At 40.1% G+C, this 16,361-nt stretch overlaps 1 protein-coding gene across 4 annotated transcripts; it reads right to left on the bottom strand.

The window, feature by feature from the left end:
• Position 1: 1 nt before the first annotated feature.
• On the bottom strand, positions 2–16,218 carry LOC105470900 (replication factor C subunit 4). Of its 4 annotated transcripts, none has more exons than XR_011619553.1 (12): positions 16,132–16,214; positions 15,997–16,050; positions 14,282–14,424; positions 11,014–11,092; positions 7,267–7,346; positions 4,356–4,475; positions 2,731–2,874; positions 2,417–2,537; positions 1,651–1,776; positions 425–505; positions 241–344; positions 2–163 (listed from the first exon to the last, which is right to left on the bottom strand). XR_011619553.1 is itself a non-coding variant. In XM_011723195.3 (12 exons), the coding sequence occupies exons 3-12, from the start codon at positions 14,410–14,412 to the stop codon at positions 68–70; spliced, it is 1,092 nt and encodes a 363-aa protein (XP_011721497.1). In that variant the 5' UTR covers positions 14,413–14,424; positions 15,997–16,050; positions 16,132–16,214; the 3' UTR covers positions 2–67. The 4 variants fall into 4 exon arrangements, 3 of the variants coding, with proteins under 3 accessions (XP_011721497.1, XP_011721498.1, XP_070946785.1); XM_011723195.3 differs by having other exon boundaries at positions 241–354; XM_011723196.3 differs by lacking the exon at positions 15,997–16,050 and having other exon boundaries at positions 241–354; positions 16,132–16,218.
• Positions 16,219–16,361: the final 143 nt, after the last annotated feature.

Genomic DNA, 16,361 nt, shown 5'->3' with positions numbered 1-16,361 from the left:
GTGCTTTTGGTCATTTTTATTACAACCCCCTTATTTACAAAACCCCACATCAAAATATATTCACTTTTTAACAATTCTGAGATAATTGCTGCATCAGAGTTGCACAAAGGCTGATGAGTTGCAAATGTTCATCAGCACCATCTGCTAGGCATTTGTCAACTTCCTACAAGAAAAATTTAAGAAATTAGCATCCTTCAGGTAGTTAAATGTTTAATTGACATGTGCAAAGTACCTACTTACGGCAAGTTTTTCTGTAATAATGGACTTCTGTTTATCAGATAAATTATTCTCTACAACCACATCATGGAGTTGACTGACGAACTGAGTTGCTGCATGACCCTCATCTATTAAGTCCTATTAAAAAAAAAACTTTTGGTATGATCATTTAATATTCCTTTCCCCAAAGTTAGTAAGCTGACTTTACCTTGACCACAGCTTCTAGTTTGTCAAAAGAGCCACTCTGACAGGCAGCAAATACTCCATCAATTTTCTCAGCTGGTATTACCTAGGTAATTGAACGTTCAGTATTAAAGATGTTTCTAGGTGAGACTAACACATACAGTCCCCCCAGTCCTTTCTGTTCCACAGCTAAGTTCCATACTTAGCTAATGTGATAACCCTGTAAAGTTGGGAAGGCTTTGGGAGAACAGCCAGAGTAACTCCAGTCACCACTGAAGTAACCAAGGTGCTAACAGTTGTGCTTTTAAAGCCCAAGTTTGGACACACATGGGTTATAGCTTGTTCTGGTCAGTGGATGAAGACTAGTGGCCAAGATCAGCCAAAGAGACTGATTTCTTTAAAGGGGAAGTGCCTTTTCTCTAAAAATCCATGTAAATATGCCACTAATGAGATTGGTTTAAAAAGTCCACAATATCCAGAAAATTTAAGATGATTAGTGGTACCAGTCTTGTCATATGGAAGGCCTATGTTTTTAAGTAGTAGTGGTTCTGAGGTGAGTTTTGACATGGGAGTATCCAAAGACAGGTGGGGTACTCCATTCTCTTTAATGATTACTGTAAGTTGGATATGCCTTTTGTTTATATACAACTGGCAAAATAGTTTTCATGTATAAGAACATCTGCTAAAATTGATGTAACTGCCAAAGGCATCTCTTAAAAAAATCTAAAAACTGAAGGCTGGGCACTGTGGCTCCCACCTGTAATCCCAGCACTTTGGAAGGCTAAGGGGGGCAGATCACCTAAGGTCAGGAATTCAAGACCAGCCTGGCCAACCAACATCGTGAAACCCCATCTCTATTAAAAATACAAAAATTAGCTGGGCATGGTGGCAGGTGCCTGTAATCCCAGCTACTTGGGAGGGTGAGGTGGGAGGCAGAGGTTGCAGTGAGCTAGTATTGCGTCACTGCACTCCAGCCTGGGCGACAGATCAAGACTCCGTCTCAAAAAAAAAAAAAGAAAATCTAAGGACTGAAAGTGTCCTTTTCTTTCCTGAAATGTCTATTACATGCCTGACAAACTGAAAAGTGTCATCTCCTCACCTGAAACACTCTGATACTCCCAGGTTATTCCCTTATACTTCCTAGTGCAGTACTTGGCACTTACTAAACATTCAGTATTTGTTGGATGAAAATTTCCTAAAAGCCACAAAAAAGCCAACTAAAAAGAAATTTGGAATATCCAGTACTCTTACCCCAGCAATGTCTGTGATCACTCTCTCTGTGATCTCCTTTCCACCTGTTAATCGAGTAGCGCTTTGAAGAAATGTAATGGCTTTTCTTAAGTCTCCTTCTGACACTTTAACAAGATAAGCTATTCCCTGAAGACAAAAAAGTTGTTTTTAACCTATCATGGCCAATTAAGAATTTATAACTTTAATTTTAAAGTGTTTAATAAAAGTGAAAAGCCCTATGTTTTAGTCTAGAGTTAATGAGAACACCCATGTGTGTTTTGGAATAAAATCTGATCAGTCTAGAGGCCGGGTACGATGGAAGGATAGAGATGTCTTGCTTCTGAAATAAATCTGCAGAGATGAAAAAATGTTCCATATTTATCCCATTTTCTTGCTCACATAGAGCAAATTCAAATTATGCTTAAATTCTGTTATAATTAATAAGGGCCTTATGTTTCTATCAATTTTAGGGAAGTACTGAAGTATGAGCTAGAAGACTAAAATCTTGTCAGCATGCAGAGATTTATATTGCAGAATTTGCATTATATGTATGAAATCCACCTCAGTTTTGGGTCTTTGATATATTAAAAGTAATTAACTCAAAAAGTAATAGAAAAGCTAAACGTTGTAATTCCTACACATTTCAATTGTTGCCCCTTTAGCTTAAGTTTGTCTGAAGAACTGGCATCAGGATTGAGGCAACACATATTTAAATCCTTCAGGGTCTCTTTAGATGCATTCATTGAAGGAATTAGTAACTCTAATAATTGTAATAATTAGTAATTACCTCATCACTAATTTTGACATTTTCCTTCTCAGCAATGTCTAGTAATCGCTGCTGTTGAATTTTATCTGACAGAGGCTTGAAGCGGAATTTTGAACATCTAGAGGTCAGAGGTTCAATTATTCTGTGGAAGATGAGAAAAACCAAGTTGGTGTCTAAAGAAAGAATTTCCCCAAAAGAACTCATTTTTATCAAGAACAAATCAAGATTTGATGGAGGAAAAATTAACGTAGCCTTGAAAATTCTAAATTTCCTTCCCCTAATTGGGTTATGAAAATGAGGCTGCCTAGCATCTGTCTTCAGGGCAATATACATACCGACTGACATAGTTACAGATAAGACAGAATCGGGTGGTTTTAGACTCCTTCTCCATGGTACGTCTTAAAGCTGCCTGAGCAGCTGAGGTCATAGAATCTGCTTCATCCAGAATCACAATCTTAAAAGGTGGACACGGCTTCCCACTGATTCAGAGAAACACGTAAGAGTTGAACATTAATAGGTCTATTGGTTTCAACAGCTTTGTTGAAATATACATACCATACAATTCACCCATTTAAAATGTACAATTCAGTGTTTTTCTGTATATTCACGAAGTTGTGCAACCACTACCACAATCTAATTTTAGAACATTTTTATCACTAAAAGAAACTTTGTACCTATTAGGAGTCACTCTTCTTCCCCCAGTCTTTCCCAGCTCTAGGCAATCACTAGTCTACTTTCGTCTCTATAGATTTGCCTATTCTGGACATTGTATGAATGGAACCATATAATATGCAGTCTTCTGTGGCTGACTTCTTTCACTTAACATATTTTAAAGATTCATCCATGTTGTAGCATGTGTTTGCTTCATTCCTTTGCATTGTCAAATACTATGGCAGATTCATCCATGTTGTAGCATGTGTTTGCTTCATTCCTTTGTATTGTCAAATACTATGGCAAACGGATATGGCACATTTATTCATCCATTAATCAGTTGGACATTTGGGTTGTCTCCATGTTTTGGCTATTAGGACTAACGCTGCTATGAACATTTGTGTACGTTTTTGAGCAGATATGTTTTCCAAGAGGCTGCACCATTTTATTTTACATTCCAAACAGCAATGTATGAGGTTTACCATTCCTCCACATCCTTGTCAATGCTTGTTATTTTCTGTATTTTTTTTAATCATAGCCATCCTAGTGGGAGTTACCTGGTACTTCAGTGTGGTTTTGATTTTCATTTCCCAAATAGATAATGATGTTGATGAGCATCTTCTCATGTGCTTATTAGGCATGCATATATTCTTTGGAGAAATGTCTATGCAGATCCTTTGCCCATTTTTTAATTGGGTTATTTGTTTTTATTACTGAGTTTTTAAAGTTCTTCATATGTTCTAGACACAAGTACTTTTTAGATATATGATTTGTATTTTCTCCCATTTTGTGGGTTATGACCTTCTGCACATTGATTTTTGGTAATCTGCCATTAAAATTTTTCTCCCACCAAAAGTGGCATTAACATAATTATATGAAAATTATACCAAGAAAACAGATTTCAAGTATTAATGGTAGAAGGGATCTCAGAGTCTTTTAGTCCACCTCCCAGTCTTCATTTCACATAAAAATAAATTAGGTGCTATAGAGGTTGTGACTGACTGCACCATCAATTCAAGGTGGATATCAAAAATTAGTCATTCACTTTCATAAATTTTGAAATGTGCTCATGTAAATTTTACATATATGTTTAGGTACCACCAATGTAATTCTGGACCTTTGCCACCTAAGGAGCATAAATAGTTGATTAAATCAGTTTACCTCAGGCAGGATAGTCTTCTAACATGAAAAGGGAGTTGACAATTTGGCAAAAATACACTTGATCTTAGCCAAAAGGCTGAGGAGCGATGGCAGAAACACATATTTAAGATAATACATGCTATGGAGGAGGCAGGGCAAATTTACTTACTCTGAACGACTTCCCGACACAGTTAACTGAGCAAAATTTTTCACTTTCTCTCGAACTACTTGTATTCCACGTTCATCAGATGCATTTAACTCAAGAACTCTTAATCGGAAAAGTTCAGGTCTATCTCAAAATGAAACAAATATGAAACATAGAGCACAAGTAGGCTTAAATCACATTTTAACATTTGCACACTTTGCAGATGTTTAAAATCCACTTAGTAAACAATATGGATAGAAGGCACACAATCACTTTTGTATTCTCTCTCAGTAGAGTGCTGCAGTTACCATTTTGGCTTTTTTCCATGCATTTAAAAAAATGTAGACATTATTACATAAAATATACAATTTCTTTTCTTTTTATTTTTTTGGAGACAAGGTCTTGCTCTGTCACCCAGGCTGGAGAACAATGGCATGATGATGGCTCACTGCAGCCTTGCACTCCTGGGCTCAAGTGATCCTCCCACCTTAGCCTCCCAACTAGCTGGGACTATAGGCACATGCCATCACACCTGGCTAATTTTGTTTACTTTTTATAGAGGCAGGGACTCATTATGTTGCCATGCTGGTCTCAAGTGATCCTTCGACTTTGGCCTCCCAAAATGTTGGGATTACAGGTGTGAGGCACCACACCTGGCCCCACATATAAAATTCTAAATCGATTTTCCACTTCGCATTTATAATAAGTATCTCGGCATATTATCAAAACCACTGTAAATAACATTTTAACAGTCGTATGATATTCCATCTTATGACCGTACCATCATTTACTTAACATTCTATTGTTAGAATCTAGACAGTTTTAAATGTTGTAATTTTAAACAATGTTAGAATATAGCACATTTTAAATTATTTCCAGACGAGTGTAGTGGCTCATGCCTGTAATCCCAGCACTTTGGGAGGCCGAAACAGGTGGATCATGAGGTCAGGAGTTCGAGACCAGCCTGACCAACATGGTGAAACCCTGTCTCTACTAAAAATACAAAAATTAGCTGGGCGTGGTGACAGGCGCCTGCAGTCCCAGCTACTCAGGAGGCTGAGGCAAGAGAATCACTTGAACCCGGGATGCAGAGATTGCAGTGAGTCAAGATCGCACCACTGCACTCCAGCCTGGGCGACAGAGCAAGACACCATCTCAAAAATAAGTAAATAAACAAACAAACAAATAAATAAATTCCAAAGGGTAGTTTGCTATAAGGAAACTTACTAGATTAAGGAAAATTAATAGATTAAAACATGAGCAGGTTTTTAAAGTGAGTTTTAATAAAAATTACTAAAAGTAATATATGCTTACTATAGAGAAATCTGATAAATCAAAAGAAAAAAAAAGGGCACACTGTCAAAGCACTGTTTTGAAACTTCCCTCTAGTCTTTTACACACACACACACACACACACACACACACATTTTTAAATAAAAAACAAGAGTTGTGATTTAGTTTCATCTCTATTTTTCCTAATCAGCATGGTATCCTAAGCATGCTTATGGACATAAACATTTACATGCATCTATTTTCTATTTTAAAATCACAATATTAAATATGAAATTCACTGTTAAAGTAAGTTCTTTAAAGACAAACATTATTTTACAAAGAATATAGAAAAAGTTGTATAATCTGGACTGACCTACTCTAAGTAATAATAAACAACTGTTAAGGCTGATTCAGATTGGTTCTATCTGACTGAGTTGAGGAATAATCAAAAAAGTTCTTTTATAATTTTACTGAGCATCAAAAGTTGCTGTCAAATAAAATATTAGGCACACAGCAGCTTCTCCGTTTGTCTTTTACATTTTGACATAACTAATAATCCTTACACATTTGGTGATTTCAGTGGCATCCTTTTTTTTTTTTTTGAGACCGAGTCTCACTCTGTCACCCAGGCTGGAGTGCAGTGGCGTGATCTCGGCTCACTGCAACCTCCACCTCCCAGGTTCAAGCAATTCTCCTGCCTCAGCCTCCCGAGTAGCTGGGACTACAGACGCATGCCACCATGCCTGGCAAATTTTTGTATTTTTAGTAGAGATGGGGTTTCACCATGTTGGCCAGGCTGGATTGGAACTCCTCACCCTAGGTGATTCACCCACCTTGGCCTCCCAAAGTGCTGGGATTACAGATGTGAGCCACCGCGCCTGGCCTATTTTCATATATAGGATTTCAGATATTTTTATCAGTTGTATGTCTAATATTAATTCTGGAAAAACTCAAGACAGCCTTTGTTATGTTGGTGCATGTTTCATGTATATCAGACCCAGCCCACTACACATCTTTCAACTCTAGGTAAAGGGCTCCTCTAGAATGGCTGGTTAAGCCAAGATGGTCAATCTAGGAAGAGGAACCTAAGAAGGTGACTCACAGGAAGATTTTCTGGTGTACCTGGAATCATACTACATCAAATACCACTTATGCTCAGGAGACCTGAGGCAAGGAGCTGGCCTGGCCACTCCAGAGTCACAGCCTAGGAAGTCTAGAGCAGGACTCAAGAATGGATGGTACAAATAGTACCATCAGAAACAGCAGATTCTATCATACAGCCACACAGATGTGAACACAATCATTAAGAGGGTTATAAAACTATCAGCACAATTGAACATTAAGTTGGACCCTCTGGACTCCAAAATTATAATGGAAAATTTAAAGAAAGTGATGGAAAAAATCATAGGCTCCCAGTGTTGTAGTACATTCAAACACGTGAACAAGATTCAGAATGAAGGTTACAAAAGATGCAGGCAAGCTGATTTCTTCAGGGGAGTGAGGGAGGAACAAAATGGGCTCATGGGATTTTAAAAAATCAGAAATAGAAAGAAAACTGTCCTACAGAAAATGAAATGCAAATTTTTAGAGGAAAAAAAAGCAGTATCAGAGAATTTTGGTGTCAAATCTTTTAAAAAAGAAAAACAGACTGATTTCAACGTACCCAAAGAGTTCTCTAGCTGCTGCCAAAATAGTGGATGTTTTTCCAGTTCCAGGTGGTCCATAAAACAAGAGATTAGGAAGCTGTAGAAATTAAATTTGTTTTTAATAAATGGTTTTCTGGCACAAATAGATGAAAAGGAAGATTGAAAAAACTGTCTGTGGAACAGTGCAACAACTTCTCTAATAGGGCACGTAACTTCTAAGTATAAAGATTTCTTAATATAACTGACATCATAGTGTTGACAGATCTAAATCCTGCTTTTTCATATACTACCACTTTTTTCCCCAAGTGTCTTTTTAATCTCTTAAGCTGAACCAATATTTATGTTTGCTCTATAGCTAATCCACTTAGGTGAAATTTTCAAAGCTGGAATGAGAAACCTTTTATTTCTAAAGGGAATCTCAGTTTCCTATCACACCTCTATGCTCAAGATTAGGTAAGACTTTATATTACACAAAACATCAGCTGCTTCAAAGGGGAAGCAGATCAAAAGAGTAATGGGATTTGGCCAAAACTGAGGAAAAAGGACTAAAAAAGACATAATCAGGGCTTTGAATGAGCAGAAGTACCAAGAACAGAAATAGTAACAAAAAATACAAAACTAGACATACATTAAGTGCTAGGCACTGTCCCACATCATGATTATGTACTCTGTAAGGATGCTTGCATGTATCAGGGACAATTCATTAGAAGAGGAAAGGATAAGATTAAATAACTAGCTACCTTCTTTTATACCTTATATCTAGATAGTTTGGCTCCTATCAAGCAGTTGACTGATCTGAGGTGAAAATTAATAAGTCAACTAAATTCTAATGAGCTCTGCTATGAAACTGTACATTCTTCAGTATGTCCTTTCACATAAGGAAATCACTGTACACAGGAAACTAGGCATTAGAGTTTATTTCCACTCTTGCCTAACCTTCCCTCTTCCCGCCCATTCATTCTTCACCTAAATCAGATACCACTCTGCTTGCTACTTAAAACTATTCCACTTAGAAAAACAAAAACAAACAAAAAAACCCTCAGCTTTTTACCACGGCCTAAAGGACTTCCATGATCTGCCTACCAGCCCCTTCACCTTCCAGGCTCCAGCTTACAATGGCCTCTAACAGCCTGGCACTTTCTGGCCCTAACATATGTTGTTCCCATGACCTGGAGTCTGATCCTCTTCTTTCTGCCTGGCCAACTCCTAATGCATTACAAATCAGAAACCATTCAGTCTAAAGCAGGTCTCTCCTATTATCTCATTAGTATTTGTTGCATTTTGCATTGGTTTATTGCTATTTAACTGTGGGGCTTAATTGTAAAATGCCTGCCTACTTCATTAAAAGACCAAGAAACTTATTTGTTCTATTCACATCTGTATCCTAGCATCTACTACAGTAGTCAATGTTGGCCAAATGAATGAATAAACCAATACATAGACAAATATGTTAATTAGAAGACTATTACTGTTACATTCATAACATATAGCTTATAGTACAAACTATGAGATTCATAACCTAAAAACCTCCTAGGCTTCTTAGTAATTAAGGTCTACAACTATTATTTTGACCTGTGCGTCCCTTAACAATGTAGTAATTCATCCAGGTTAACTATCAGATACAATAATTTAAATTCTTTGAAACAGAGTAAACTTACTAAACCTTACATTATACACTAGTCTAATATATATAGTACATTCAAGAACTGTATGTGGAATACCAGTTCTTAAAAGAAAATCAATTTCTGAAAAAATTATCTTCTTATAATTCTTTCAAACCTTTCTTTTTCTTTTTTTTTTTTTTTTTTGAGACGAGTCTTGCTCTGTTGCCCAGGCTGGAGTGCAGTGGCACCATCTCGGCTCACTGCAAGCTCCGCCTCCCAGGTTCATGCCATTCTCCTACCTCAGCCTCCCAAGTAGCTGGGACTACAGTAAAACCTTTCAAAGTAAATTGAATGAATTGTTTTCCTTTACTCTTTTGAATTAAAAAAACTATTTCACCTCTTTACAAAAGTTAGTCTGAAAAGATGCACAAAATATTAAACTGAAGTTCTTACTTCAGCCTCATAAATTACATGGCATAAAGTCAAGAACTAGATCTTAGGTTGGGCATGATGGCTCACACCTGTAATCCCAGCATTTTAGGAGGCCAAAGTGGGCAGGTCACTTGACATGGCTAAATACTGTCTCTATTAAAAACACAAAAATGAGCTGTGTGTGGTAGTGCATGCCTGTAGTCCCAGCTACTCGGGAGGCTGAGGTGGGAGGATCACTTGAGCCTGGGAGGCAGAGGGTGCACTGAGTTGATACCACACCACTGCACTCCAGCCTGGGTGACAGATCAAGACTCTGTCTCAATTGAAAAAAAAAAAAAGAACTGGATCTTAATCTCACTACATTTGCTGAAGATACTAGTAATTAAATTAGGTATTATCCTGCAATCTGTGTAATTACTACGCAACTGCAATTAAAATGGTATATACTGTTACCAAGATATACAAGCAGAATATATCAAAAAATAAAATGGCATACTATGATAGAATTAAAAGGTGTAAGAGTATTTGTGTTACTTATTTTTTTATTATTTATTTATTTATTTTTGAGACCAGAGTCTCACTCTGTCACCCAGGCTGGAATACAGTGGCACGATCTTGGCTCACTGCAACCTCTGCCTCCCAGTTTCAAGTGATTCTCCCGCTTTAGCATCCTGAGTAGCTGGGACTACAGGTGTGTGCCACCACGCCTGGCTGCTTTTTCTAATTTTTGGTAGAGATGGGGTTTCACCATGTTGGCCAGGCTGGTCTCAAACTCCTGACCTCAAGTGATCTTCCCATCTCAGCCTCCCAAAGCGCTGGGATTACAGGCGTAAGCCACTGTGCCTGGCCAAAAAGGTATGAGTATACCAATCAAATCAAAACACATACTGGTAAAGAAAAAGATTCTAAATAGTTTTATAAATTTAACTTCTTTCAAAATGTGTCCTGTAGTAATATAATTTCAGCAAGAGAATGATGGCAGCAAAACCCAAAAGAACCTCTAATTAAAAGCAGCCAGATTGAGAGGAAGGAAGCAAATCTTGAAACTAAAGCAAAAACTACATCCCACTTCACCACTTTACTGAGCTGTTGAAGCACTTTGGGCATTCATCGTAACACAACTTTAAGTTGCCAATTCTCCACATGGGTTTATCTTATCTCAGAATAATTTACAGTGCAAACCATTCATGGATATTTTATCCTCCATATCACAGCAGAAGAGAGTGCTATAAGCAGAATTCAAAGCTCTGTTTTTTTTTTTTTTTATATTATAGGTCAATCCAAATCCTAAAGTTAGTAAGCAATTATACTTTAGAGGAATCTCTGGCTCTTCTTTATAGCACATATTACTACCTAGAATTATTTATTGGTTTACTTGTTTATTCCCTCTTACCAATAAAAACCCATGAAAAAGGGGCATAGTTCGTCTTGTTCTATGTTTTATGTCTTGTTCTACGTCTATGTTTCATAGCCTGCCTTAATTACTATGACTTTTACTTGAATACTATGTAACACTGCTATGTAAGATTAAATAGGAGATGCTCAATAAATATTTGAACTAATTATCATTGTAGTAATTATCATAAGTACTAAGTATCATAGTTATCAAGGACCTACTGTACATAGAGCATGATATTTAATGAAGGCTAGAAGTTACAAAGGAAGAAAGAGGGTGAATCAATTAAGTCTTAAATATCCCAATGACATTAAACACCATTTGCAACTCACGTCGGCTCCTTCTAAAGACTTTTTCAGCACTGCAACCACTTCTTCCTGGAAAGCAACTTCATCCACACATTTCGGGCGACTTGCAGGGTGGGGAGGAGGAAAGAGGTTATTTAGCATATTATAGTAACCACAGAAAACTCTCAAGTGTTCTTTCTACTAAAATACTAATGACAATTCTCAAACATCAGCAATGAAATGAGAAACTTTTTCATAATTGGAAATAGGTGGAAACCCCATTTGTTGTTACCATAAGCAAACACACCCTGAAAGAGTGAAATAATGTTTTACTTCCTATCTGCATTACTTGACTCTGTTATACCCACAAAAATTAAGCAAAAGGATTTTATTTTATACACTACAAACACTAATTAGAAATTAAAGTGGGGGATCGAGACATCCTGGCTAACACGGTGAAACCCCATCTTTTTTTTTTTTTTTTGAGACGGAGTCTCGCTCTGTCGCCCAGGCTGGAGTGCAGTGGCCGGATCTCAGCTCACTGCAAGCTCCGCCTCCCGGGTTCATGCCATTCTCCAGCCTCAGCCTCCCGAGTAGCTGGGACTACAGGCGCCCGCCACCTCGCCCGGCTAATTTTTTGCATTTTTTAGTAGAGACGCGGTTTCACCATGTTAGCCAGGATGGTCTCGATCTCCTGACCTCGTGATCCACCCATCTCGGCCTCCCAAAGTGCTGGGATTACAGGCTTGAGCCACCACGCCCGTCCTGAAACCCCATCTTAATGAAAATATAAAAAATTAGCTAGGCCAGGCCGGGCACGGCGGCTCACGCCTGTAATCCCAGCACTTTGGGAGGCCGAGGCGGGTGGATCACGAGGTCAGGAGATCGAGACCATCCTGGCTAGCATGGTGAAACTTTCTCTACTAAAAAATACAAAAAATTAGCTGGGCGTGGTGGCGGGTGCCTGTTGTCCCAGCTACTTGGGAGGCTGAGGCAGGAGAATGTGTGAACCCAGGAACCAGAGCTTGCAGTGAGCTGAGATTGCGCCACTACACTCCAGCCTGGGCGACACAGCAAGACTCTGTCTCGAAAAAAAAAAAAAAAAAAATTAGCTGGGCATGGTGGCAGGCGCCTGTAGTTCCAGCTACTCAGGAGGCTGAGGCAGGAGAACAATGTGAACCCAGGAGGCAGAGCTTGCAGTGAGCCGAGACTGCGCCACTGCACTCCAGCCTGGGCGACAGAGAGAGACTCCATCTCAAAAAAAAAAAAAAAAAAAAGAAACTAAAGTGGGGCTGAGTGTGATGGCTCACACCTGTAATACCAACACTTAGGGAGGCTAAAGCAGGTGGATCACCTGAGGTCAGGAGTTCGAGATCAGACTGACCAACATGGAGAAACCCTGTCTCTACTAAAAATACAAAATTAGCTGGGCATGGTGGCGCATGCCTGTAATCCCAGTTACTCAGGAGGCTGACGCAGGAGAATCGCTTGAATCCCAGATGCAGAGGTTGCAGTGAGCCGAGATCGTATCACTGCACTCCAACCTGGGCAACAAGAGCGAAACTTCATCTCAAAAAAAAAAAAAAAAAAAAAAATTAAAGTGAACAACTGCTTAGAAAGCATTAATATTGGTTGGATGCGTAGCTCACACCTGTAATCCCAGCACTTTGGGAGGCCAAGGCAGGCAGATCACCTGAGGTCAGGAGTGAAGACCAGCCTGGCCAACATGGTAAAACCTCATCTCTACTAAAAATACAAAAATTAGTTCAGTGTGGTGGCGCATGTCTGTAATCCCAGCTACTCGGGAGGCTGAGGCAGGAGAATCACTTGAACCTGGGAGGCAGAGGTTGCAGTGAGCTGAGGTAACGCTGCTGCACTCCAGCCTGGGCGACAAAGCGAGAATCAGTCTCAAGAAAAAAAAAAAAACAAACAAAAACACAAAAAACATAGGAAGGCCTTACTCGGCCTATAGATAATCTGTAAACATTGGTAATTACTGAGGCTACATTCAACCAATAGTTACAATTATTTGTGGTAGTATCACTTAGATGACTGACATTATTTATTTGAAACAGAGTCTTGCTCTGTCACCCAGGCTGGAATGCAGTGGCGTGACCTCAGCTCACTGCAATTTCTGCCTCCCAGGTTCAAGTGATTCTCGTGCCTCAGCCTCCTAGGTAGCTGGGATTACAGGTGCCTGCCAACACACCTGGCTAATTTTTTTTTTTTTTTTTTTAGTAGAGAGGGGCTTTCACCATGTTGGCCAGGCTGGTCTGGAACTCCTGGCCTCAAGTGATCCTCCCACCTTGGCCTCCCAAATTGCTGGGATTACAGGACTACAGGCGTAAGCCACCGTGCTAGGTAGTGACTGACAATTTAAATGCCAATTCAAGTGTTGTTTGGACAAAAATGTATGAGCTAACCAAAACTGAATTTCCAGGGCTGGCTGAAACCCCCTCTCTACTAAAAATACAAAAAATTAGCCAGGTGTGGTGGTGGGCACCTGTAATCCCAGCTACTCGGGAGGCTGAGGCAGGATAATCGCCTGAACCCAGGAGGCAGAGGGTGCAGTGAGTCAAGATCATGCCACTGTACTCCAGCCTGGGCAACAGAGTGAGACTCCATCTCAAAAATAGTAATAATAGTAATAATCTCCACCTATTGTAATGAAAATGGGAAACAGATTACATATTTGGATTTAAGTAGAACTCCTGGCTGGGCATAGTGGCTCAAGCCTGTAATCCCAGCACTTTGGGAGGCTGAGGCGGGTGGATCATGAGGTCAGGAGTTTGAGACCAGCCTGGCCAATATGGTGAAAACCTGTCTCCACTAAAAATACAAAAATAGCCAGGTATGGTGGTGGGTGCCTGTAATCCCAGCTACTCAGGAGGCTGAGGCAGGAGAACTGCTTGAACCCGGGAGGCAGAGGTTACATTGAGCCAGAGATTGTGCCATTGCACTCCAGCCTGAGTGACAGAGTGAGACTCCGACTCAAAAAAAAAAGAACTCCTAACCAAGTATTTATAGCCAGTTTACTGAAACTTGTTTTCTTCACTTTTGTATCCCAGTCCCTACAATGGAAGCCTCTGCTTGTAGAGATCTCAGTTTATCTACAAAATAAAGGAATTAAACTAGATTATTCTCAAGTAACTTCAGTTCCAGGGTTCTATGACTTATATAATCAGGTGATTTTTTCAAAGACAACTTCTAAACAGAACACAGTATTCCTCCATAAGTTTAAAAAAAAAAGTGATCAGAACTGGTTAGAGAGAGAATTTATTAATTATTTTAACAAAGACACAAGTGTTCTTACTATTTTTCCACCCAGGGAACGGGTTTGGCTTTCTTGTTCTCTCCACTACTTCCCGCAGTGGCAGCTACTCCTCGATCCTTGGTCAGCAGGGATTTAGTACTGATGGATGTGCCTTTAAGAAATGCCTGCATGGTTACTTCACCCTGGTCAGGTGCAAGACAGAAAAAAAAAAAAAGCTTTTATCAAAACCATTTTCAGAATCAGCACCATAGGAAAGTGGGGTGGGGGGAGAACCATTATGAGAAAGTACAGCCTGAAAACACACTTAGCCTTGTGCAAAGGTGTTACATAATAAAGGACATCACCCCATGACCTAGAACACTCTGAATGCACTGTACTGAGGGCTACGAGGACAGAAAAGTGGTCAAAGTCCTTAAGGAACTTAGAATCTATTTATAGTGCAGGAGTTATAGAACAAAGATCATATGTCACAAAAATGTTTAATGAGTTCCAAATGCATTGATAAATATGATGTCGCTAATGACCAAACCACATGGGCCTCCATGGCTTCTTTCACAGTCATGGGCCTAGCTTTAGCTCAGACCCTGAAATGGACTCTTCAGCAATTAAAAGTGCTGTGCTTGCACCACAAATGAGAACCTTCACTCCTTTCCTTGTCAGAACTCACTCGAAGACCTTTTTTGGTTGTTGTTTTTTTTGAGACAGGGTCTCACTGTTTTGCCTAGGATGGAGTGCAGTGTCACAATCATGGCTCACTGCAGCCTGGACATCCCAGGCTCCTGTGATCTTCCCATTTCAGCCTCCCCAGTAGCTAGGACAACAGGTGCACGCCACCATCCCCAGCTAATTTTTTTAATTTTTGGTAGAGACAGGGTTTCACCATGTTGCCCAGGCTAGTCTGGAACTCCTGGGCTCAAGTAATCCTCTTGCCCCGGCCTCCCAAAGTGCTGGGATTACAAGTGTGAGCCATCACGCCTGGCCAGGGACCTATTTTAATGGCAGAGTCAATGCCCACCTACCTTCAGAGACTTTCTGTGGGGAAAGGAAGGTGGGGGACTCTGTTGTTAAAATAGAAACAGCTGTTTTTCTCATAACACACTCACTTGAAGAAATCAAAACAATGCAGAAAAGCATCAGGGATTTTAAAGAGTAATACAAAATCCCACCCAGAAGGTAACTATTTCTAACATGCAGGTAAACATTCTTCCAGGGTGTTTTCAGGGATAAAAAGCATCATTAGCTTGCCTGAAAAATCCCCAGTTAATTCTATTTTTTTTCATTGCTACAAGCCCTGGTGCCGAGAACAGTGCCTGGTACATGGTAGATGCCCCATAATATTTGGTGAATGAATTACCATCCATGACACCCGGTTTCCTTTTCTGTTAAAGGAGCTAAGGCCTATTCCATAGGACAACCGAGTTAAATAAAATAATGTATGCAAATACATAGTTCCTTGCTTGGCATATGGTGATATACTCAATAAAATAAAATAAATTGTTAATATCTATTGGCAGCCAAGGTTTTTATAACGTTATTGGATTAGTCCATCCCTGCCTCGGGCTGTTAAACACGAATACAGCCCAAAGCCGGGGTCTGCAGGATGCTGTCCGGAACCACCATTTCACCAAAGGGCGAGGCCAGGGCATGAAAGCGCGGCTAGGTTGGGGCCCCGAAGGACGTGGAAGCCCTCACAGGGGCATCAAGAGCAGGAGTGGGGAAGGCGAAGCGGGCTTGCAATTCCTCCAGCCGGTTACCGGTCAGCCTGGCTTCTCGTGCAGGTCACCGCCGCCGGCTAGTTCCCGAGGTTTCTGGGATACAAAAAGGACAAGATGGTCTCAAAGTCTTAGTTCCGTTCCCTAATCTGAGAATAACGGGCCCAGGAGACTTACGATCACCGCCGTCCCCACAGTCGCCTCAGTTCCCGCCACGGAACGGCAAGCGAAAAGCAGGCCGGGAATACGCCGGTAGGAATACGCGGGCACGTAACGCGTCACTTCCGGTCCTGGGGGGCGCTGCCCTCGGGGAGAGTTTGCACGTATATGGTTTTATTTAAGCAGGTAATGAGCCAGCCGGACTTTCAGGGAGAACTGGACTGGAACAGGCATGACCTAAGAGGTGT

The sequence above is a fragment of the Macaca nemestrina genome, chromosome 2 (assembly GCF_043159975.1).
Source record: "Macaca nemestrina isolate mMacNem1 chromosome 2, mMacNem.hap1, whole genome shotgun sequence".
Classification (NCBI taxonomy): domain Eukaryota; kingdom Metazoa; phylum Chordata; class Mammalia; order Primates; family Cercopithecidae; genus Macaca; species Macaca nemestrina.
The sequence above is the reverse complement of the archived record's forward strand: the minus strand, read 5'-3'. Positions and strand labels throughout refer to the sequence as shown.

Excerpts from the sequence above, each read along its gene's own strand:
- LOC105470900 (XM_011723196.3), bottom strand. The coding sequence starts at position 14,412 with ATGCAGGCATTTCTTAAAGGCACATCCATCAGTACTAAATCCCTGCTG. Across the intron at positions 11,093-14,281 it reads GTTCCCTGGGTGGAAAAATA|TCGCCCGAAATGTGTGGATG; the intron begins GTAAGAACACTT and ends CCACCCTGCAAG. Across the intron at positions 1,777-2,416 it reads ATGTCAAAATTAGTGATGAG|GGAATAGCTTATCTTGTTAA; the intron begins GTAATTACTAAT and ends TTTTGTCTTCAG.